The sequence below is a fragment of the Polyodon spathula genome, chromosome 1 (genome assembly GCF_017654505.1).
Source record: "Polyodon spathula isolate WHYD16114869_AA chromosome 1, ASM1765450v1, whole genome shotgun sequence".
In the NCBI taxonomy this organism is placed as follows: Eukaryota; Metazoa; Chordata; class Actinopteri; order Acipenseriformes; family Polyodontidae; genus Polyodon; species Polyodon spathula.
In genome coordinates, this window is record NC_054534.1 from 89419477 (window position 1) to 89445824 (window position 26348).

Consider the following 26348-nt stretch of genomic DNA (forward strand, 5'->3'; position numbering starts at 1 on the left):
AGATTAGACCATGTTACAGACTTGCTCAAGTGGTCTAGTCTGATTTTCCTGAGATTTTCTGAAAAGGGTCCAACACATTGTAAATCTTTGAAAGCAAAGTTGTTGCAAACAACACTAGTTTCGCTCAGAAATGCACAGCAGCGTCACTCTCTGAACGTGGTTGAAATATCCTGTAAAGCGGACGGTATTTTCACTATAAACAACCTCACAGTTATCAGTCAAGCTACTGCACAGGTCTGGGGGTCGGTCACACGAGATAACGTTCTTTCATTTCAGTTGGCTGAGAGTGATTCTTGTTAACAAGACTCCAAAGGAGCCTTTTTTTCATCAGGCTTTTCATTGCGCTCTGAGATCTTTGGCTTATTGTAACAAAACTAAGATTCCCGGGAACGGGATTAATGTAAATCTTCAGCAAAAGTGTTTTATAAACTGTTCGTAGATCACATCCTCCATAGGGAGAGTGTGTTTTTAAAGAGGAATTTCATCAGATGCCAGAAGACTGCTTCTCTTTTTCTCTCTTCTTTCTACTGGTAGGTGGTTTATTTTTTAAACCAGTAATTCAGGCTATATCACTCTGCATCACTGCTTTTGGTTACTTCTGCGTGTTTGTATGCATTTACCGCCTAATGAAGACATCCGCTGCAGCACTATGTTCTATTAATGTTTTTATTCTTTTATGTGCGCTAAGTGATTTATTTCGAGCCACTCTGTGCCTTCTCTCGAATGTATTGTTAATATTTTAATAAATGAATTATCTTCAATGTGTGTGTTAAAATCCGAAGCATCGTGTGCAAATACTTACTATATAAATACTATATGTTTAATACTGTGATTCTAAAATTACACGCCTGTGACATCTTCTTTAAAGCGCATGGCTTGTTGCTGATGAAAAAGATGAACTTACAGAAGCACGGTTTATTTTCAGTCACTTAATATATATTTTCCTGTTTAGTGTTGTGCTGGTATTTGCCGCTCATGTGGCCGACAGGAGTGGGTAGCAGGCTGCCCTGTCCCCGGGACTCTTCACTTCGCAGGGCGGCCCTCTGTGGAAATGTCCTCGCCATCTCTCCTCACCACGTACCGACAGGCAAGAGTGTCCGTGTCTTTATGTGTGCCAACCCCGATGGTAAGTCTACACAAAGTTTATACGGCAACAGTAATATTATGTATTCAAGATATACAGCCTCAGTGTTGCATTTATGCATATTTGTTGTTTTTACTGTTATAAGTAGGGTGGGCGAACAGTGCATGATCGAGTTCATCCCCTATGAGAAGGGCAGTGTGTGTGTGCATATCGTTAGTACATCAGTTTTGAAATCAATGTAAAAGTATCCCAGTAACAATCAATTGCAATATATATATATCATTATATATATATCTATAAGCTATATATAATATATATCTAATATATAGATATATATATATAGATTATATAATATATATATAGATATATATATATATATATATATATATATATATATATATATATATATAGATAGATAGATAGATAGATAGATAGATAGATAAACAAATTATTGTTCTGGTAGGGGTAGGTATATTTTCCGTTAAATCCATATACTGGCATTTCCAAAATGTACTAAATAATTGAATGTACTAAAAATGTAATTTTACATTTGGTGAATAACTGTTGCCAGTTTTAATTGTTAATACCTCCTGCCTCATTAGTCACAGAAAATTAATAAAACACATGAACTCCAAGTTTTAGAGATCTGTTTAACAAACAATATATTGTTTTACAATATGTCAATAATCTAACTGTGCAGTCATTAACTCAGCACTTGCATTATTTAAGATACCTGGTCACTCAGTGACCTCACTGACCAGCAGCAATAGCAGTTAGTTGGGGTGGGGTGAAAATTCCATCCTGTGTGGTATAGAAAGTCATTTCCCTAGCCAGTCTTTGTATGTGAAGGAAGACCTCCAGGGAAAAGCTGTAGCCCAGCTGCTCAGTCATCAGCTATATTGCTTGTTTGGCCCGCAAGGTACTGGTCTTACTAAAATGTTGAAAATCATTCAAATGAACTGTGACACATTGTAACCAGACAGGGTCTGTATCATAACAAACCGCTTTTTGTCTTGCATATCTAGGTAGATACCTTGTTACAGTAAATGTCAGGCATACAGCTCCTGGTGGTATTTTTCAGCACCATTTAATGAAGTCTCAAATTGGGCTGAGGATAGAACTAGAGTTTACTTAATCAAATTTGACTGTTATAATAATATGTGCCCTTGTTTTATTATTTATTTTTCGTTTTTTTGTTTTTTTTACAGCATGTATTGTATTTAATAATTACTTTAAACAGAGAAATGTAAAATGTTGTTTGTGCAAATTAAAAGTATATGGGCTAAGAAGTGAAGGATATACAGTTGGTGCAATGGTCTATGGGTGCCCATTTGTTATCTTTCATTGCTAGACCCAGTGAAATAAAATTTAAAAAAAACCTGAATGAAATACATTTTCAACCACTTTTTGCAGTATGTCTTAACTGTATTGTTGTAAACTGACAATTACCTAGCTAATTTATGTAAGAATAAACACTTTGTTTTGTTGAAGCTTTGATTGTGGACCTGGATTTTTCCTTTCTGTGCCTTTTACGGCTTCAACTGTACTTTTTTTAAATACATTTTTTCCCAGGACAAGGCACCCTGGTTGAGAAAAGTTTGTAAACTTTTGCTTAGCACTGGTACACACATACTTTAATAGTTCCTATTGACCCTGTTGATCTATATCCCTGTTTTTCCCCTTTGCGGCCCATATGTTTGTATATGATATCCCCGATTCTTTTTTTTTTTTTGTATTTCCCACTGGGGAAAAAAGAACAAAAAAAAAAAAAACCTCTTATATAGATATATATTATATATATATATATATATATATATATATATATATATATATATTATTATATATATATATTATATATATTACTTTTTTTTTTTTTTTTCCTACTAATCATACATAATTGGAACACAGAACTACAAAAATAAGTTCACATGACATTTACATTATACCTTAGCCTGCATATTAGTTGATTTAAAAAAAAAATGTAATTAAATGTACCAAAGTCATTTATTAAAATATATACATTTTAAACATTAGCAGTGTTCTAAGCATTTCTTGTAATTCACTATAATTGTATTGTTTTCTTCATCATTGCAGACACAGAAGCTGAAAGAAATGCATTAAGAGAACACGTTTATCCTAAACTAAGGGAATTCTGCAGGGAAAACTATGGGATAGAATTTCAGGTATTATTTATTTTTCAATTATTTGACAGAAATGTTGTAATATACAGATTGGGTACATATTACAGAATGTATGTGTGACAGGGGGCAGTGTTGTCTTAATTTCCGAAGTTGCTGCTTTTTTGTTTCCGCCGTCGCACAAAGAGATGAATTTGAGAAGCGATATGTTGGGTTCAATGATTGAAAACAGCACCATACATGAGCCAGTCAATCACACAATGAAATGGTGCTGTTGTTTTATTTCCCTATTTACAAAGAATATGAAAACTACATATGTTTTTGTATATGTCATGTAACCTGTTCTCAGAACCTAAAAATAATAAGAAGAAGAAGAAGAATATGAATGTGATACTTTTACAGCTGTTTACAGCAGTGTTTTCATTGATCCACAAAAGGAGTGGAGGTGAGGATGGGAGGAGGACATTGATAGGCTTCCCCTTGATATCTATAGGGGGAGATTTGCTGCATAATAGCTCATTTATTGACACAGCAACATCTTGAAGACAGGCTTGTGAGCTAAACATCTCTGACCGTATATTGTACGTGAATTGCCATATATGTCAGTATGAAAATATTTCAGGAGCCCAGTACAGCATTTGTATATATTTGCATATAGTCATAGCTTGGATTCACATCACAGTATGTGATGTCACAGTATGTTATTATGTCAGCAGCAATATGGAGTTTTCAGTATCTTTTTGTATTGTAAATTGCTAGTGTCACCTTTTCGGTCACCCTCAGTGGTTACCTGTGAACTAGTCCCTTATAAGGACTTATATAGCTGATACTGCCCTGGTGAGCTCTACCACATTTGTAATAAACTTGTCAGGCTGTGAGTAGTGTGGGAATAATGGAATATCCAAACAGTGGGTGTATTTACAAATAACTGTCTGTTTATTTAATAAATAATCCACCCTCTATACCAGCAGTGGTTGAGGGAAAATGTCAGTACAGTCCCCAAACAAAAAGGTTTCACAAAACAAATACAGTACACTGATCCACCAGTGCACAGGTTGAAGGGGTGTGCAAGGGAAGGTGCTCCAGGTGCAGGTTCAGTTTGCAGGTGTGTGGCAAGTCATGTGATCCGAGTGAAAGTGCTGACTCGATAGCTTCAGCTCCTGAACGGCTCTCCATCTGCCAATAACAAAACAAAACACACAGCGCTCCGGAACATTAACATTTCCTCGTAAGGGGCCGTACTCACGTAGCTGCGTCCCCTTTGTACTGCTAAACTCCTTCCTGTGATCAGTGCAGCGCCACGCTCTATCCAATCACAATAAAATCGGTCAGCAGTCTTACAGCTGTGCCATAGATATAGAAGGATTAGATAAGACATGATGTCATTTGGATGTGAGTTTAAACGCCATCTTATCTAGGTATCAGTACAGTGTTTCAAAGCCACTTCACAACTACAGGTATGCACAGTGGTCCCGTTTTTCTGTTTATTTTTTGCATATTATTTGTCGTCTTAGCAGTGTGTTATGCCTCATAAAATACAAACCACATTTACATAATTTCACTATGTACAAGTAAAATATTTTATGTTTTAGAGAAAGTATTGAGCTGTGAAAGTAGGAAATAATGCCTTTTGAGGCGACAATTTATTTTACACGCCTTTGAAAACTAAGTAGACTAGTTTCTTTGAGGTTTTTTTTTTTTTTTTTAAGAAATCAATCTGTTATATTAATTATTAAAATCCTAGTATAGCATTTTTTAAAAGTTACAGCTCTTAGAATATGTAGTCCCATCATTTCTAATGTAAAGTTACACAAATGTGAGGCTGTTATATCCCAGGTGGGACAAATGGGTACCAGAATTTGTAACTAGTTGTACCCCTGTAAGTTGCTTTGGATAAAAGTGTCAGAAAAATAAGTACATTATTATCCATCCATTATCAATAACCGTTTAACCCTTTACAGGGCTGTGGTGAGCCAGAGCCTAACTCGGCATACACAGGGAGCAAGGCAGGCCTACACCCTGGATGCCAGTACTTTTTGGAAAAACACTATATTAGTAGTTATAATAGATTCATAGAATAGATTTTTTTTTTTTTTTTTTTTTTTTATATAGCTGTGGTAGTTCATTACAAATTATTATTGGTATCCATGCCTATAAAAAAAAAATAATAATAAAAAACTGCCAATCGTAAGAGTTGTGTTGAAATAATCTGGTGTACTTATGTATGTATGTACAGAGGTATTTATTTTATTTATTAACATGACAATATCAAAACGCCTGTGGAGGAAAAAATCCCCTAAGCTGTTCATTAGCTGTCTGACCTTCTCTGTATATTACCACCCTTCATTCTAGGTTTTTATTTAACGATTAAAAATCACCTGTTTTGTATATTTTCACATAATATTTGTGATTTTAATGTATTACCGGAACAAGGCAAAGTTTAAACAACAACTAAACACCTTTTCTCTAGCTCCGCTCTTACCTGTTGCCGTATAAGGAATGGAGTTCCTTAGTAGGGATGTGCTTTTGGTAAATTTTTGTGAACGTTTAAATTCTACGCAGGTGTCAGCGTTTAAATCATATACACACACACACACACACTCTCTTTTATATTACATTCTGATGTATACTGACAGCTCCGGTTAGTATTTTCCAAGGGAAGAACACCTAAATAAGCAAATAACATTTTAATATCGCCAAGACTTAACTACAGAGTAAAATAAAAATAAAAAAAAAACCAACCACATACACACCAAAGGCTATATTGAAATTAGGGCTGTCACTCAATTCAAATTTTTGATCATTTAATTTATGGGCATGAATTGATTAACCGGTAGATTACGTGCACATTTTAATAAAGGTAACACAATATATTTAGTTTTCTACATTAAATTAACTTGAGGAAACATAATTAAACCGTTTAATTTGCAGTTGTAAATGTTTAAGTAGAGCCTCAATGCCTGTTGAAAACAAGGCATATAGAAGGGTTAAATATAAGCAACTTACCTAAATCAACAGTACCCATGAAAAATAAAACAGTAAATAAAAAATAAAACATCTCAAAGAAGTTGTAGTGTCAGATCCTCTTTCATGTGCTAATTTAACAGTCCCTGTAGGCAGTTTAGATGTTTACTTTTGATTTTGGTTGAAAGTGCTTTATGAATATGGACCATATTGAAACAGAAACTCATATTAAAATGTACATTTTCTATAGGCTTACATTACCATTCCATATTCAGATAACAGCTTTGTCTCAATACATTTTCATTCCATGCATATAATATAGCACTAGTTTTGTTTGATTAACTTTGATTATAGAATTTATCAGTTTTTTTTCTATTTTTCTATTCAAGCAGAGAATCGGTGAAATTGACCTTTATGCTTTAAAAAAAAGACTTTTTATGCCATTGAGAAACGTCTTATTTAGTGAAATCCCTTCATCATATTCAACATGCAACAAAATCATGGTTACCAACATTCTAATTGAAATAATGTTTGGTGACAGTGGAGCTGTACGTATAGATAAAGATCCTACACACATTTAAAAATTGCCTCAAATAAACCACCGAAACCGCAGCATATAAAAGTGTATTACAGACTTTTACAGCAGAAATGTACAGGTAACAATAATATGCACAGAACAAAACTAGAGATAGTTGAACAGAACTAACTTGCACTTATTATTAGGAGTCTGAGGTCCACCCCTCTCCTGCTTCAGAACAGCTGGACTCAGAGTCACTGGAAAGCAAGGCAGACAGGCCCACTTCATCCTGCGCAGAGACTTCAGCCGTCGGTCAGGTTATTGTGCTAAGGTGACCATATGGCTCTGTTTTCAGTGGGACAGTTTGGGATAGTTCACGCTTTTCAACTCACAAACCAGTGGGCCTCTTAGAACTACATTTCCCATCATCATCCTGTTCACATATGTTCAGATGATTTACTAGTGAGTAGGAGGATGATGGGAAATGTAGTTCTGAGAGGTCATGCATGACGGTACAAATAATGGGTCAAAGTGACGTGATCTGTTCCTTCAGTTATGGTTAAGGAACGACCTGGAAGGACTAGTGTTGTGAAAAGTATTGTGAGTGTTTTGTTTATTTTGTCTTGTCTAAAAATACTGTTTATTATTGTTCAGACGGCTAACACGATCCGGAGCTGTCGCTAAAGGCAGCACCAATCCAGACAACATCACTGCACTTTGTTTCCTTAAGGACTGTATATTCACTATGAGCACTCCAGCACTCACTATGGACTTGTGTTTGTGTTATGTGTTACGTGTGGGTGAATAACAACAGGGCTATCTATTATTTGGGGACCAACCGTGGATTTAAAAAGAGCAATACACGCCGCTGTATTGTCTGTTAACATTGTTTATTATTTACTGATGTTATGCCATCAGGCAATCTGATTACAAACCATTAAACAACATTGCACCTGGATTATAATCGTCTGTCTGTTTATTGATCACCTGCACCTGCACTCTGTTAACTACTTTGCCACAGTAACGCAATAAAAAAGGTCCTTATGTACCTTTTAACCCACTAATTTCAGAGTAAGTACTTTGAATGACAGGCATTGTAGCTGGCAAATGAAGTAAACAGGGTGCAGGTCTTGATGATTAACAGTCATTTAAACAAATGAGAGCATTCTAGTGCCTCTTCACTCAATGAGATCTGTCAGAATAAGATGAAATGACTGACAGTGAAACTACACTAGCCTATTATTATTAACTGAGTTGACTGACAGTGAAATCTGGCCATTCAGAGTGGAATGGAGATGGGACAAACAGCAAGTATAAAAACTACACAAACTAGAGATGATTTCTAAATTATTTTTGGTAAGAAAATAAAAAATAGCAATTGGTTTTACACCAGTTTATCCTATATAAATGTATTTCAAAAAGTTAAAAAGTAGCAAGCCTAACTATAACAAAATATGTTTTTTTAGTTACTATTTTGTTATCGTTTTACATTATTTTTTAGTTACTGCTATGGTTACTATTAACGGATATGATTTATGTTCATTAATAGACATTTTCGTTATCGTTACAGTTAAAAAAACACTTGATAGTAACCCATCAGTACAATAAAAACATCTCAAACGCAAATTTGAACAAGTCCTCTAAATAACTCATCAAGTATATTGGTGTGACTAATTCTGATTTTCTTCACCCTAGTTCTGGGGATTTCAAACAGGATTATCATCATTGACTTCAGACCCTAACTGCTGTCCTCATTAAGTCAAATGTATGCATAGTCATCTGTTTTAATAGGATCAGTCAGTCGAGACTAAGCTAAAAAAATATTCCAAACAGCACCCAGGGTAGTTTGCTAAAGCATAGTAATAATGTTATTTGTAGTAGTAACTAGATTTACATCAATAAATCCATTCCAGTATCAATAGCCTGATTGCAACAAGACGATTGTAGTGCCATGAAATCAGGTTTTATATTTTTTTACTGTATACTGCAATCGTCCAAAGAAAGCAAATGCGGGTGGCATTTTTTCCTGAGATCCAGTATCTGTTTGTCATCTCTGGGAAATAAGTGGATACAGTGCAAGCACTAAAATTAACTGACCAGTCAAATAACTGATTTTCCACTTATACCTTCTTCAGCCACACATGAAAGAATGGAACAGAACATGAACACTGAAATAAAAATAATCATAACGTTCTTTATTACGGACATTGTCCCAGTCTTATTTTTAATAGTTCTTTGAACACAATACACATGTACAGTACACCCTCGATATAATGAACCTGTTGGGGTCCAAGCCTCCGTTGTATCGAGGGGTTTGTTATAGCAAAAGGACAATCAAAATGAATGATAAACCATTGGAGTAAGTTAATGAGATGACATTGTGAATAAAAGTAGAATTACAAAATGTCGACTGGCTGAACGCTCTAAAAGCTGACCACATGCGGACCTATGGCCTGTCACATACAAATAATAATTGAAAAAAAGAGTAAAATAAATAAAAAAACTTAAACCCCAGGTCCCCGGTCCCAAGATAATCGGCTTCCAAGCAATATTATTCCCGTATTATATCACATCCCTCGTGACATAATACCGAACACTAACCAATTTTCGTTTTAGCTCTACACAGAAAGTAGTATCCTCAACTGATTTTATCTAACTGATAGTACACTAACCAAGTGTACTGACAGTCGGGACTGGGAAAAGCCCTGTTCCTTGCGGAAAATCGGGATGTGTTGTTCTCTTTACTGACTTGTGGTTGAGACTGAAATTGTGATCTTGGAGGGTTCTAAAGCCTGATACATAGTTGGCGACGTGCGACGTGCCACACTGAGGCAAAATGGTTACCTAAGCTATACTTTTACATTTTTCTTGTTAGCCTATGTTGAATTAAAAAATAAATACTTGTAGTTTGTTGGATGAACATCTAATAGTTTCGTTGTTTGAGGGTTCTAATGAAACTAACTTTACATTGAATAAACTTTTTTATTCTGTTGATTTGCCACAGAACGCCTTGATCTAAAAATGCGTTATTTCAAGCTACACATTTGTTCACATCTTTCGACACACTGTTATTGTATTTTGATATGGATCAATATTTTACAGACGTAGTTTGTTTTTATGAACATGAAACAAAAATTTAACTTGCATGTCTTACCTTGTGTCTTTGAGTTTAGCGATTTTACAAGAAATCCAGAGTTCTATTACAGCTTTCTCAGTACAATCTATGCAGAAAACACGCTTTTCAACTGTACCAGTGCATTTGCCACAGACTGCCTTTTCACAATTAGACATCAAAAAGCTGACCACTGCGGAGATGGCATCCTTTTATTCCATGGGTACAGACCAGGATGTCCAAAACATTCTAAAAAACATCCACAGGCCCTCTGCGAGTACCACCTTTGACAGCCGTGCCATTTTATCCAGTATATCCACACCGTACTGCGTTGTGTTGTAAAATGCAACTGTCTCTAGCTTTCGTTTAGCATCAGTCCTAATGGTCACTGATTTGTGCAGAGAGCTTAGAATAAGCACTTTTTTTTTTTTTTTTTTACACCTGTTCACAGTCAGGGTGGCACAGTCGTTCTGCTTGAGGAGTGGAGTGGAGTGCAGGGGGGCTCGCATGGCTTGAGCTGTTGGTGGTAACTATTCAGAGGACAGGCAGGCAAGAAAAAAGTGGCACACCTATATCACTCTGTATTGTGATTCAGTGTGTATTTGTTGTACTTACTGCTAACTATAGTCATCCCACCCCGTGTCAGCAAGACCGAACTCCTCAACTCACCTCACCGTACCCCGAGCGTACCAAAACCAAGCTCGCAACCACCATTGATAACGTCGTCCTGTCCGTCCGTTCTTTACCTCACCGTGTGCGATATAGATGAGACATAACACTAACGTCACACATAAACAACATTCCGTCGTAATAATAATAATAATAATAATAATATATGATGTGTAGAATGACTTTCATTAGTGTTTCAGCACTCGACAGGAGTATATAATATGTTCTTTCGCAGTGACTTTGATTTTATTACAAAGCCCGAGCATCCTCATCACATGGCTAGTACCAGGCTGAGGTCTTTTTTTGCCATTCATTTTCTTTTGGAATGTGTAGCCAAACCCTCTATTTATTGTGAGAGGTGTGTAATTCTCCACCGCCGGGGAGAGGTATTTAAAATTTTTGATTGCGGAATCGCCTGCTTCACCTAACTGTATTTTATATTATTTACCAAAAAAAGATGTCCTTTTACTCTTTCAGAAATGCAAAGCTTCCATTCTCATTAAGTATTTATGAGATATACATTCCTAAAATACTCAGTTTTATACTTATGTTTTTTTCCAATGGACCATCAAGTATATTTACTCAATGTATTATTGATAAATAACACATAAATAAATAATACCACTAATAATATTTTTTTTAAATGAATAATATTAGGTTTTCAGCAAGGCTGGGCAATTTGTAAACAAGCTCAGTTCCGTTTTAAAAGCTAAGAATGTGGATGAATTATAGTGTAAGAAATGGACACTATGATACAAGGCTGTTTTTTTGTAAATAATTTGATGTTGAAAATGAACCATCCTTTACTTTACTTTTAATTATTTTATTTATTATTTTCATGCTTTTACCATTAATTGCAACTAATCAAGGCAAAAGTAAGGTAAGATATGTTTTTAGAGGAGTTATGCATAATCTGAGGTCATTTATTTGATAAAATAGTTTTCAATAATTTAGTAGCTATTCAGTATGTGTTACTTCTGGTAGGTTTGGTGACTTCTTAAGGAGGACACTGATGCATCAATGCATTGGCTGTTCTGGTAAATGTTGCATCAATGGTAAAAAAAAAAGGAGGCATCTTCCCAGACCTATATCACTATCCAAATAACATCATGCAGACAAAAACAGGAACCGCAAGGCAAGGGTTTTGTCAAAAAAAAGATAGACTCCATTCAGTTCCTTTTTTTATGCATCTACAAGGCTTATTACCAATGATGGACTGGCCCTCCAGGTGACTTGGGAAATAAGTGCATTGGGGAAAAAATGATCTTGTGTGAATTTGCAGCCTTTGGAAAGTAAGGTTTTACTGTAAAGATATACAGGTAGTATGAACATAGTATTTAGTTACGATCCGAAGTAGTTCCGCAGTGGAGCCTTTTCAAATATGTGTTTTTGAAAATAAGTCATTTATATTAGTTAGAGATGCTGCTCTTGGCTTTTAAAAAAATGTCATTAGCATGTGCTTATTTGCTTGAATTAAGACCATTTGTTAATTGTCTAAAAAAAAGCCTTAAAACCTTATCAAAGTTTTTAATTTCTATCTGTCTTGGTAACCCCTGACAATCTACTCTAGGTCTAGATCCACCCCTGCAAATTACTTAATCCTTTGTGGTCGGATGTCGGACCAGGTCCGACATTACAAAAAATACCTCAAACCGTCAAACAGAGTAATTTTTTCCCCGGAAAAAGGAGAGAAAACCTTTCAATGGCTGAATGGACCAATAGGAGCCAAGAGAAGACGAAAAAAAAGGGACAGATCTGAGCAATACACATAGCCCCTGCACCACAGAGATAACACGGACACAAACAAAGGAGATAGCTGCTTCCGCGTCCAACGCGCAAAGAATATCACAGACATTTGCAGGGCTTTTTGAGATGTTGTAATAATAAAATAATGACTTGGATCGTATTATTGAGGAGTTTGGTGATAAAATGAGTGATCAGGAGATGGTTTGTCAGTATGCACGATTATGAAGAGGTATGTGATCAATACAGCAAACAAGGGGTGGGGCGGGGCTGGAGATGCAGCACTGAGTGTCCTGTTGATATGCAGTGCCCTTTAAATACTTTTAAACAGCGCGTGTAAAATAAACAGCACGTGTGAAAATAAATTGGGTCTGACGCACCTGATAGGCGCTGAATAAATGGACCGCAAAGAGTTAATAATATAATTAAAGCTCTCTAAACCTCTTCCGGTATTAGTTTCATTTTTGTTACATACAGGAAAAACTGGAGTAAATGCTTGATGTCGGTTTGAAGAAGCAATACACACTGGTGACTCACTGCAGTACAATAATACTGTATGTCAGTAACCATACTGTAACAGTCACCACAGATACTGTGCAGCATCTGATACAGCAATAAAGAAAAAAGGGGAATGTCCAGAGTTAATATCCGAGAGTACACCAAGAGGCTTAAATTTATTGGGTTAGCACTCTAGAAGTTAACAATAATTTCCCAAATATCCAACCCATAGTCACACAAAACAAAGTAAGACAACTGAAAAATAAGAAACCTAATAGAAACGAAGTAGGACACCCAAAACAGCGCAATAGCTTAAGCTAAGGCTATAGCATAGTATTCTAATAAGCTGTAGGAAAACAGTTAATGAATAACTCCTGCAAGAAGTCTCCTTAACATCCTACCCAGCTAATACAGATGCAGAACCCATACTCCGCCTCTAAAAGGTACGCGAAAAAGCGTTCAGAAATTCAGAGCCAATACACACAAACCATCAAACAAACCAAAGCCTCTCAACCTTCGTGAATAACTGCTTTTCATAAACACGTTCATTCCATATATTTAGATACTCATATTTATTTTATTTTTGTATTATTATTAAAACGAATATCAAGGAGTGAATAAGACTAAAGTAAATAAATCTGTCTGGCCAGGTTTTCTCACCTTGCACTTAAGCAAGGCAAATGAGACTTTCATTGCCCATAATAAATATGGGGCACATGCCACAATACTACCATACGGTATCAGGACAGGACTTATAAACAATATTTGTTCCAAAAACAGTGTTGCTTTTGCTAGCATTGCTATGGTCTGCTAATGGGTCATATAAGATTTGTTGTGGCTTTATTGTGGTAGTTCTATGATTCTCAGACTTTTCTGTCTAGACTACATATCACAGTTTAATATATGCAAAACAAAGACTACAAGGTGGATTTCTGTTTATAAATCAGATTGACAAAGTTACAAACAGTTTATCTACATACACTCAAATTAAAGACCATAATGGTACCGCATGCCTTTGTGTACTAAGAACCTCATTACAGGAATGAGCCTGGTATCAGATTGGCTTTTTCCCCACTTGAGTTCAAGCACCTTGAAATTGCTTTTTTGGTATATGAGAAGGTGCACTGAGAATTGCACTTTCACTTCCTGCTGCAGAGCCTTTATAAGATGAAGGCCTTTGTGGTTCAACTTTGTGCATATATATATATATATATATATATATATATATATATATATATATATATATATATATATATACACAGCTCTGGAAAAAATTAAGAGACCACTGCAAAATGATCAGTTTCTCTGGTTTTACTATTTATAGGTATGTGTTTGGGTAAAATTAACATTTTTGTTTTATTATATAAACTACTGACAACATTTCTCCCAAATTCCAAATAAAAATATTGTCATTTAGAGCATTTATTTGCAGAAAATGACAACTGGTCAAAATAACAAAAAAGATGCAGTGTTGTCAGACCTCGAATAATGCAAAGAAAGTAAGTTCATATTCATTTTTAAACAACACAATACTAATGTTTTAACTTAGGAAGAGTTCAGAAATCAATATTTGGTGGAATAATCCTGATTTTCAAGCACAGCTTTCATGCGTCTTGGCATGCTCTCCACCAGTCTTTCACATTGATGTTGGATGACTTTATGCCACTGCTGGCGCAAAAATTCAAGCAGCTCGGTTTTGTTTGATGGCTAGTGACCATCCATCTTCCTCTTGATCACATTCCAGAGGTTTTCAATGGGGTTCAGGTCTGGAAATTGGGCTGACCATGACAGGGTCTTGATCTGGTGGTCCTCCATCCACACCTTGATTGACCTGGCTGTGTGGCATGGAGCATTTTCCTGCTGGAAAAACCAATCCTCAGAGTTGGGGAACATTGTCAGAGGAGAAGGAAGCAAGTTTTCTTCCAGGACAACTTTAGAAATGAGTGAGGAAAGATGAATAGAAAACCAGTTTATTGTTAGAATTGTTAGAGTTGATAAAGAGAGGCACGAGCGGCGAAGAGGAATGGCAGCGGGCACAGCTGGATAAGCGGAGGTTGATGCAGCAAGATTGTCGGAGGCTTGATGGAAATCTTTGGCAGCATTATCAGATGGAGAAGCAAGAAGGGCAGATTTCTTTGTTTTTTTCTGTAGATTATTTGTTGCAGGCAAACAGCCAGAAGGAGAGAAAAAAATCTTCATCTGAATCAGACGAAAACGAAAGCTTTGCTTCAGTCTGTAAGTCTGCGTGGTAACCACAAACTGAAAAGCAAAACGAGATTTAGGAAGAAGGCTACAGTTTAAATAGGTTGACTGACAGATATTTTAGCGGGATGACACAAGGGAGGAGTCCTGGCTCTAACCCCCCAAAATACACAAGGTTCTACTTACTCAAAAAAAACGTTTAAATATAAATACCTGACTTTATGAAAGCTTTGAAACCCTTGTTATTAGTTTAATGAACAACAGGTTTTGTTAATTTTACAATATAATGCCCAATCGGTGGACTTACATTAGGTGTAGTTTGGCAGTTTTAAATATTCTAAGGCTGGTTATAAACAGATAAATGCGACCTGTTCACAACTATTTGTGTTAAAAATGAATTACCAACTTAAGGAATAGCCGTAAAAAAGCAAAACAGTAATAAAATCCCCAGAAAGCATTGTCATCTGTGTCTACTGAAGCAATTTAGTTGTAATCACAATAATCTAAAATCTTTTAAAACTTGAATACAAAAAAAGCCATGAACATAATTTAAGTACAGAACTACAAAGACTATGGAATGGGTTACCTGGTCGTGCTATTTATGCTGTATCACTGGAATCCATTAAGACACAAATTTACAAAAGTTTTTAGCTACTAGAAGCTACTCATTATTAAAGTTCCTTATGTTTATCTAGTCATGCGTTTATATTCAGAAGCTGACAGTAATGTGATTGCGGAACCAAGCACCTTTCAACATTCCATTATTTCAAACCAGATTTTGAAGATTCAATATTTTGGATTCTTGTCTACATAGATACCACTGATAATGCCTGCATACGGTATATGCAACTGGTAATGTGTATATCAGGACAGCAAGCACTAATCGAAGCCAGTCAGGTCAACATTGTGTTCATGGTTTACATTTATACACTATGGGTGATTGTCAGTGCACTTCTGTTGACCATGTGCACTGCAATGGATTACAGTGTCTTCGTATTGATAAAATTGTGATGTAATTGTTATTCAAAATATGAAATGACCCTACTGTGGTACCAATCTAACAATGAGCAATTATTGTTTTTATAATATGTGATACCCACTTAATGAATATACTTAATTTGCTCAAATATAAATATGCTATCTGTCCTATTATGTGTGTGTGGAAGGGTGGTGGGTAATTTACTGACACAGGAGACAGACAGGTGGATTTGGACGCACCGCACAGGTGCCCAGTTTTATTTTCAGGGTGCTATTTTCAAGTTTATCCCGCAGATGGCGATGTGGGTCCGTGGTCTGATTTACCAACGATGGTAAACAGAACCACGGGCATACCAAGCAATGGTACACAATACCGGCACCCTTGCAGGTGCTCAAAGAAATAATAATGAAAACAGAAGGCAAAAATAACAAAGGAAAAATAACACAATAATAAAACTACAAATAAAAGGCGCTGCACTCTGCAGCAATATCCCGGTCGCCGCTGCCCGTGTGACCCGGATCTCCGTCCTACGCTGCCAGCTACCTAGCCTGCTCCGCTAGACTTTTAAGGGGTCTGCCCAAGGGTTCCCCGCCCTCACTGTCTCGCCGTGACACGTTCGTGTCTTTTTTTCTCTCCCGACTGGTTCTCGGTCCGGGACCAGCATTTCCGCACTCTCAGCACGTCTATAAGGGTAGACCTGAGGAAACAGCAGAGCATTATTTTATAGGACCAACAATCTCCCAAGACGCGCCTCTCAGCCATTCAGAGAGGGGGAAAGTCCACACACCCACTTTCCCACCTCCCCGTGTCACTGCTATGACTCACAGGCGGCTGTTAGACGATTCCCACCCTCTTCCTGCAGCCCGTGAACACGCAAGCAGAGTCAGCACAGATCTCTCCCTGTTACAGTGTGTCTTAAATTATCATGTATTACTGTTGAAGCAGTCTTGAGTTTCTTTCCTGTCCATCATCTTAAAAATACTAAGTTCTAAGAATTATTCGGATCTGTTGTTTATGTGCTTATGTGGGCAGTCATCCACTTTTTCAAAAAATGAGAAAGTGTCATATTTTTGGGTCAAACCATGTTGACAGTATGTGATAAAAGTATGTGACTCTTGGAATGTGACAACAGTATCAAGGATTGTCAATTAGTTCATCATATTATAATCCCCTATTGGTTTTAAAGGGAATAACTGAATGCTGCTACTGCATATTCATACAATAAAATCCATGTAGTAAAAAATGAAACATTGCAAACGTAATTCAAACTTTATTTTTCTGTATACATCATTTTGTCACATCATGGATGGTGATCCTAGAGCAATCAACTGATTTTACATATTATTGCTCGTTATTGAAGTAGAATCTTCAGGTTTGAATGCTGATCTGCTTGCATCCACTGTACTGGAACACATCATTTTCTTCTGAGTCATTTCTTTTTTTATATGTGCCTTGCAGGTTGTGGACTTATACTGGGGGATAGAGCCAGAAGAATGGGATAACCCTGAGCTTCACAGGATCAGAATGAGACTGCTGGAAGAGTGCCTAAGAACATCTGCAGGTCCATGTTTTGTTGTGGGTATATTAAAATAAGCCTTAATGTTGTTTGTCTTTTCAGTTTGTTGCTGATCTGTTTAAAAGACTCCTAGAGTTAGCGGTCTGTAGCACAAGTCAGTGATGGTAGCAGCACTGAGATTAACCATGCATTAATAATTGGGTCTATTGAAAATCAAACCTTTAAACAAACTGATCACACTTGTATGTACTGCATGCATATGGTTGCCACTGAACTAGAGTAACTTTGCTTTCATTGAAAGAATGTTTAAAATGGCATTAGCATGTGTGTGTAAAGTAAGCTTTGTGTTGAGAAATGTAATATTCTGACATATTAAACTGAAAAAGAAGAACGTAATTAAATAATAACATGTATTTTTAACCTATTAAAGCAAGCTCACCAAAATCATCTATTCTCTAAACAAAAGCACAGACAGGATTCCGGATATAGACACAGTGACCTTTTTGTTCATTACAACTTATTATGATTTGCAACATTACTAACGTCTGTTCAATTTATATAACTTCTAAAAACTTGTAAATCTTATAAGAGTGTTGTCTTGCGTACAAAACTGTACATTCTGTAACATAAATCCCAACAGGAAAATGAAAACAGCTCACCTGAAAGAGATTAAATTAAAAAGGCAAGCCAGACATTGTTATCATATTTTTATTCGTGGCACAGGACCTCGTTTTATTTGAAGTGCTGTCTTGTGTATTCTTTGTAAGGCCTGCTTGGATGATTTGCAACACATACGAGTGATGCGAATAGAGCAAGACATGGCATTTTTGGCCTGATGTACAGTAAGACCAGCAGATGATGCCTCTTTGTTGACCCTGAGCAAAGCTGCCTCAGTGCTGTGCAATGGTGTAGATCCAGACAGAAATAATTCAAATAAAGTGCTACAATTTAGTTGAGGGTAGATCTGTAAATGTGGATGTATACACATGTGACAGCAAACACAGAGGAAACTTACTGATCACAGACTCAAGTGTTATCAAACTTACAGCTCAACATGGTGTTTTTGATCTCACAGCATCATTTATTGTTTTGTGTTTGGCAAGAGCGGTCGCATAGCATCATTTGTGTTTATGGTCATAATTACATTTAGGAAATCTTTTGGTGGTGAGCTCATATAATTTCATATTGCAATTTAACGTGCATAGATCAATGAGAAAATGTATGACTGAGGAGAAATGAGACTATATCTGGAATGGTGTATCTCATTAAGAACCGATGTTTGTGCACCCATACTGGTTTTCAAGAACAACAGCTTACACAGTGCATACAATAATAATAATAATAATAATAATAATAATCATCAAGCAGAAACCTTTATGAACTTTCTGTAGTAATTAGTGACCACAGCATTCTATTGAATGTTTTCCTGTTTGACTTTTTTTTAGTTTTATTTCCAAATTTATGATTAGAGTTTAAAGTTTTACCCTTTTGTTATAAATATATGTCATTTTTACCATGCAGTCATATGACATGAGCATGGTATGTTACTGGCTGGCATTGCTTCACATGTCTGTGAACATAATGCAAGACAATGTATACAATACAGGGAACATAGAAAAAATCACATGGGATAGCTTGTGACAGATAAAAAAAAATCTGCATGCATCATTTTGCAAGATTTAGTACTTGAGGCAAATCAACACATGCCACATAATCGCATGGCCTAGTGCATGCGGTTCTCAAACTGAGGGTTGTGATTTTTATTTTGAAATGCCTGTTAAGTCAATTGCTCTGAATATTTAGCAGGGTGATGTTATGAAAGTGTGTACATATATTATTTTTAATTCTTAATAAATTTGGGGGGGGTGGGGTCGTGAGAAAAGCTGGCTTATTGTTTTTAAGCTGTTTATTTAATGCTCATAAAAGGTGAGGGACAATGCCTCGATGCAGGGAGCCAAGTTGAGTCCACCAAAGTCATTTCACATGTAACCTGAGCCAGATTTGAACCGATGCATCCAGGTGGCACAAAAACACTGCCTGATGTGACATCTAGCCCCTAGACTGTCATTCACATAGGACAACTGTTATGCTATCATTTTATTGCTGTCTGTTTTTACATTTTATGATAAAAAAAGTTATATTATGCACATAAACTGTAAACACACAGTGCTTGAAGTGACTGTATCATCAGGATAACATGTAAAGGAAACCCATTCATAAATTATGTCTGGAATAAGTAACTTAAATTCTCCTGTACAGAAGAGGTTTTTTCTCCTGAGGTACTAGGGTTATTGTGCTGTTTAGAGATATGTTTTACTGTACTATGGAATTATACAAATTGAAAGAATAATTAACTGTTTATATTTTGAAAGAATATATTAACATAAAAAACCCAGAACTATGATAATTAAAAAAACAATGCTTCATATTTATGAAACATTTCTTGACAGTTATTGGATTATTTGCCAACAGTCAATGAATTTAACAATGAATAAATAGCTACATGTATTCTTTCTGTCTTTAAAAAAACCAATGCGTTCGTCTATAGCTGCTTAACCACTGACACCAGGGAGCACACAATGAATGCTGTGTGTGTTGCAATAAGTTTTTACACTGTAACAGTCTGCTCAGTGCTGTTAACTTGTACTTTAAAAGTTACATGTTTATGTAAAAACTTGCAGTAGACCATGAATGCTAAACAGACTTTTTTCTTTCTTCAACACAGGCACTTGTAGGGGAAAAATATGGCAGCATCCAAATTCCTGGTGAGGTTGAATCATCTGAGTTTGAAATGATTTTGGATGCTGCAGTAGAAGCTAAGTTAGACACAAGGATTTTGGAGGAATGGTACTGTAGAGATGAGAATGCTGTCCCACCAGCATACTACCTCAAACCCAAATCTGAAATGCTGAAGAATTATCATAGTGCAGTAAGTATTCTTATAACGGAAAGCTTTTTGTTTTATATTTCATTTCACACAATATTTTCAGTTCTCAGCTTGTGTTGCCTAACATTATCACAGGTCCCCCTTTTTCTTGTTTTGCAGCTAGATCTCTCTAGATGGTTTAGCTGCAATTGTTCATGTGACATATAGCACAGAAAGTGATTAAGCATCACAATTTGACTGCCTTTGAACAACGTAACACATAGTAGGCCTACTGATGATCATAGTAAAAGAATAAACAAATACATGTATTAAAAACAAATTAGTGATCTAGACGCTAATCCATGACACTACATGGCCTAAATCACAGGAAATGACATGCTTTTCTGCCCGAGGGAGATACTAGAACATATTGGAATTGACAAAGAAAAAAATAGTTTAAATGTTTTTAAAGGGCTATATATTTTAAAGAGAGTTTACACCAACAGCATACAAAACTATTACATCATTTATTACACGTTTTGCCTTTGCAACTGGTCCCCAAGCAAGCCCCTTAACCATTGACTCAGGAATAGATCACTTTGAACTACGAAGGGAGGAATGGGGTAGGCATCATGCCATCGAATGCATCTTGAGTTCTGACCCGGGTGACTGCATCCTCGAGGAATAGGTCAGTGAGCACACAAGCACTTCAAAATATCTTTCTGCTGCCTCTATGATTCTCCTGGAGAGCAAGAAGAGCGTTACCAGCTCAATGAATATTCATGACCTGTGATGTTAACACACATATTGGAAGGGTGCCTAGCAATGCTATGCCTGTGCTCTTCCAGATGTGAGATCCCGAAGAAAGAAGAAACTAAAATACAGTACAAATCTGCTTTCATAACGCAGTACTGGCTATTGCATGAATGATGATTGGATTGTTTGCCACTGCACTCTAGTGGCGGCGGCAGGATTTAATTCCTGGCTGGGCCCGGATGGGCCGTTTATGACTTAGTGATAATTACCAACGTGCGTACTGAGGACACTCTCTATACAGTCAGAAATAGCACCATATTCTCCAAGACCGCACACTCTACCAAAACATTTTGACAGGCATGGCAGCATAAATTCCGTAAAGTCACTACCACACAAAGAAAATGACGATGAAAATGAAAATGACAGAACTCTCAAAGGTGTATTTGACTTCCCAAAGTGAGCTTACATTTAAAAAAGCTCACATACAGTGACTAAAGTGAATGTCAATTCTTCCCTTTGAGCTTTAAAAAAGTGTCAGTTATATGGGAACAACAACTAAACAGGAATAGAGGCATGAGTTGAGCATAACATACATCTCAGCTGCATCAGTCAACTGAATTCAAATTGATAAAATTAAATGTAGGTACTTACATTACTGGCGCCTTTGTGGATTGTTGGTTTGTTTTCTTTTTACAAAATTTATCAGGACATAGCTAATGCTATTTAAGATGCAAGATCTCATATCTCAGCTGTCCAATCACTATTTTTTTTTCATAACCATGACAACAGTACTGAGGTGGGACGAATATATTTTTTGAACCACAAAGATGAGCTAGACTCGCCGCAGCGGATTACAGTCTGATACAGTTTGGCATGAAATGTTTTTAATTGTCAATCGCTCCATAACAGGGTGGACCCTTGAGCAAAATGGGTGGGCCCAGGCCCCTCAGGCCCAAGTGTGGTGCCGCCCCTGCTACACTCATGGAGAATTATGTTTATATAACAAGTACAATTAATGTAAAATAAATTATGTTTAAACCTACATTAAACTTCAAAATTCTGAGACTGTTTTATCTTTAGTTAAAACAATTAATACAATCCATTAATTTAACAGGAACTATCAAAATGCAATGACTTAATAGGTCTTGAAATAAGTTTGAGTATACAGATGAGTAAAAGAAATTTCTGAAAAAGGATAGAAAAAGACAAAATATTTTAAAGTAAAGTGCGATACATGTTGTAGTGTTTGTTATGTTTTCGTTAGATTTTGTATCGTATTCACTATCTGGTCGAACCTTACTTACAAATACCTGATATTAATATTGTTTTTGATTCATACTTACAGGCCGATCCATTGGATAGCCTATTTCGTATGAAGCTTTTCCCATTTCAGTAGTAATTAAAGTATTTTGGAGACAGCAATGTTTGACTTGAAGTTAGAATACAGGAGTGACAAGCAAAAATAGAAAAATAAATGCAATGTATTGGGTCATTAAAGACTTCTGAGGATCTTTCAGTCAATCAGAGTGTGTGCTGTATGCCGCCACATTAAAAAGAAACCCTGTGACATCAAATATACTTTTTATTTACTTTCTACCAGGTTTTATTCTCAATATCAGCAGTTGACACCATGTATCTCAACAGTTTAACTGTATTATCTTCAATTTTCAATTATCGAACATTAGAATGGACTAAAAAAATATGTATTTTTTTAAAAACTTGTATATTATCAATAAGAAGGACATAACAGAACTACAGGACTGCAAGTGTCAGTGTGTGGGTAATATCACTGCATAAACATGTGCTCATGACGATATTCCCCCATACATAACCACTATAACATGATTAAATAAATGTAATAACTACAGCGGGAGGATATGAAGAAACAACATACACTTCTGCCCTTTAAGACTGGGGTTCAATGAGAAAAATCTAACATACCTGCTACAGAGTTGTTGTTTGGTTCTCATATTTTGTCCGCACAGCAAGACAGTTTTGTTTTATGATGAAATGTAGTTTGAAAAAAGACCATTTGTCACTTTTTGATTACATTCACAGGTTTCTCATGGAATGTAGAAACTAATCTGTAATGCCTTTTAATTTTCAGATGGACTCCACCAATAATTCACAGAATGACAAGATGTGGCAGAACATATCTGAGGAAATCAAAAAGATTTTCAAAACAGCAGTTTCTTTACTACAGGGAAAGGGAACCATGAATTACAAACAAGCAAAGAGATTCTTCTGCTCTGGTATTATAGTTTTTATTTCTGCATGAAAGCTTTATCAATAGAAAAGTCTACAATGTATATAGTAAGTCTCTAAACCAAAGTAAACAATAAGGTGGAATTAATAAGGCTTTTTAAACTACAAAATGTAAAACGCTTTCTAGCAACAGGAGCATATGTATTAATGAACCTGCTGTACTAAAACAGTTACTTTAATTATGCCTGAATGTACTGCTTTTATGTATGGACGCTAGGGATGACTACAGAAGATAGAGCGTGAATATATTCAAGGGATTCTGATGATGTCATTGTCATGGTCTCTGAAGTCATTTAAATCCTGAGATGGAAACACACCTTAAAGAGTAAGTAGCAGGGTTAAGAAAAATATAGTGTTACACATCCCAACGTGTTGCTACAACGTTTAAATAATGTACATGTCATTTTTCTAACATATACATTTTTTAAGGTGTAGCAACGCATGGGGACTTAAAACAATATATTTTTCAGAAACTGCTACTTACTCTTTAAGCATGGTTTTTGGCCATTTGCTGTTTTATATTGTATATTATCACAAAAACTATTTGTCAGCGTTTCCTAGAAATCCTCTATGTGGCATAGTTTTCAGGTGAGTGATGATTTTTAAACCCTACTTTGTATGGACCACTTGTGGTCTTGTGGTCACTATTCATAAGGTAATAGGATAATTTGGCTGGCACAATATTGTTATGCTCCCAAAAGTTTTGTTCTAGCAAGCATGTACATTTTTTATGAAATTACACCAGATATACAAATGTGAAGCTGCTATAAAGAGCAAAGCGTGATCATATTTAAAAAAAAATCTCTATTATTGTGTTGTTGTTTTTTTTTTTTTTTTTTTTTACAGCAATTGAACATGAATTGTGCTTTGCTTTGGGAAAGCAAATGCCTGCATTTCTAAAAAACTGTGTGTGTTACATTCGGAAAATCGCAAACTTTGACAGGCATGCAAAACTCCCAGAGATGGGCCGATATATGGATACAATAGTGGTGAATGATAAAGTTGTGAGAAACCAAGAAGCCCATGAGAGACTCATTAAACTCAGGGATGAATTTATTCCTACTGTTGTTGCATCTTCCAGCTTTCGAGTCTACACGTCCGTTACACATTGTGACATGAAACTTGGCTATTCTCAAGAGGTGGAAAGCCGTTATGTGGAAGGCCTTTGTAAACAGTTTTATGAAGATATGGTTGACATAATCCAAGCTGCAGTCCAGCAAAACTTTGACACTGAAACAGATCCACTCTACGATGAAGTACTGCAACACTTATCTCTGTGTAAAACGTATGCCTCTTTCTATGAGCACAAATGTGAAGCTTTGGCTATGATACACAAGTATATTTTGCCCAGCAAGGCAGGACGCATGAACCCCCTAATAGTATACGGAGGACCTTGCACAGGGAAAACTTTGCTTCTCGCGGAGGTGGCAAAACAGGTAAAAAGTCTTTCATTAGTACAGTATTGCTTAAGAAACTGTTAAAAATACAGTATTCTTACCGTTTAGCACTTAAAAATCTCAACAAACAAATGTTAAGCAATTGTCAATGTTGATATTATTTATCAATCAACTTTTGAACTGAGTATCCACACTTATCATAGGAATTGGTTTTGCAGTTAATCATTAATTGATAAAGTTACTGCATTCATTTTTTCTTCTTATTACCTATAAGGCCTTACATGGTCTTGGACTTTCTTATCTTCAAGATCTGCTCACCCCATATGTTCCTGGTCGTTCCCTGAGATCGGAAAATTCTAATCTTCTTACAGTCCCTAAAATTTGTGCGTTAATAGGTTAATTGTCAGTCGTCCTATATATATATATATATATATATATATATATATATATATATATTATATATATATATATACATGTATCTAGGATGTTGAGAGTCCAAGCAACGGGGCCCTTGAGTCCTAGGTCACAGTGTCTTTAAGCGCTAAAAAATTCGCGAATGCCCGTAAAAAATAATATTTGTGTATGTCCTATTTCTTTGTTGTGGACATCGAGAAACAACTCGTGATTGCACAGGAACGTAACTAACACAGGACAGCTAAACTGTTTACCTGTACACACATTGACAAAACACACCACACAAAAAAAGGCTCTCACACACAACTTTTTTTTTTTTTTTTTTTTTTTTTTTTTTAACTACGATTGAGCACACCTTCAATCAGGCTCCTCACACACCAGCGGCCCTGAACAGACTGACTGCTTTCTTTAAATACCCTGCACCTGGCTGTAATTTACAATACACACCAGGTGCAGGGGATAACTAATAATTAAACAATAAACCCATTAAACACCCAAATGTGCATTCTCACATGTTTTAGGCAGGGAAGGATTTTAACCCCCTCCCTGCGTATTGCTCTATATATATATATATATATATATTATTATATTATATATATTATATATATATATATATATATATATATACTACTATATATATATATTAACATTTAATGATTTATATCGTACGATTGTAACAATTTCAAACTTGAACTTGCACTTGTGCATTTTGACTTTAAAGCAGAAAGTAATAATAGAAATTGATTGTCCTTGCAAATCTTGAATTAACTTGTTGTTCATTTAGAAATTCACTTGAATCCTAACCGTACTTTAATACTCTTATCATTCAGACTTTTAATGTATTACTAGCTTCCTTTCGATGAGTCATTCATGTTCATTGACCCTCAGGGTTTATTCTTATGACATCATCCTATGACACCTTGCCAGGGCCAAGTAACTGTGACACATCTTTACAACACTGGCATCAAGCCAAGTTATTTAGTAGTCATGTTAACTTTCCTATTCAGACACATTTTCCTTTTGGCCATCCAGAACATGATGTCATCATTTTAATGACATAGATTTACATCCCACACTTTGGCATCTTCACTTTCACATGACCAGTTTGTTATTTGCTAAGCATAGGACTTTTTTTCCTTTTGCTCACCCTTTTGTTCACCTTTGGCTATGGAAGCGCCAGAATGCACAGAAAGGAAACATTGTTTGGAGTGATTGCACAACACTTTGC

The 26348-nt window shown here is 36.0% G+C and overlaps 1 protein-coding gene across 1 annotated transcript in view; it reads left to right on the forward strand.

The window, feature by feature from the left end:
* Nucleotides 1-375: 375 nt before the first annotated feature.
* The window catches only part of LOC121323847 (NACHT and WD repeat domain-containing protein 2-like), a 31003-nt gene continuing 5030 nt past the window's right edge, over nucleotides 376-26348 (forward strand). The window contains exons 1-7 of the mRNA XM_041265129.1: nucleotides 376-530; nucleotides 953-1126; nucleotides 3179-3267; nucleotides 17365-17481; nucleotides 20148-20351; nucleotides 23152-23296; nucleotides 24156-24745. Coding sequence (XP_041121063.1) covers nucleotides 976-1126; nucleotides 3179-3267; nucleotides 17365-17481; nucleotides 20148-20351; nucleotides 23152-23296; nucleotides 24156-24745 — 1296 coding nt within the window. The 5' untranslated portion in view covers nucleotides 376-530; nucleotides 953-975. The remainder of the gene's footprint in view (nucleotides 531-952; nucleotides 1127-3178; nucleotides 3268-17364; nucleotides 17482-20147; nucleotides 20352-23151; nucleotides 23297-24155; nucleotides 24746-26348) is intronic.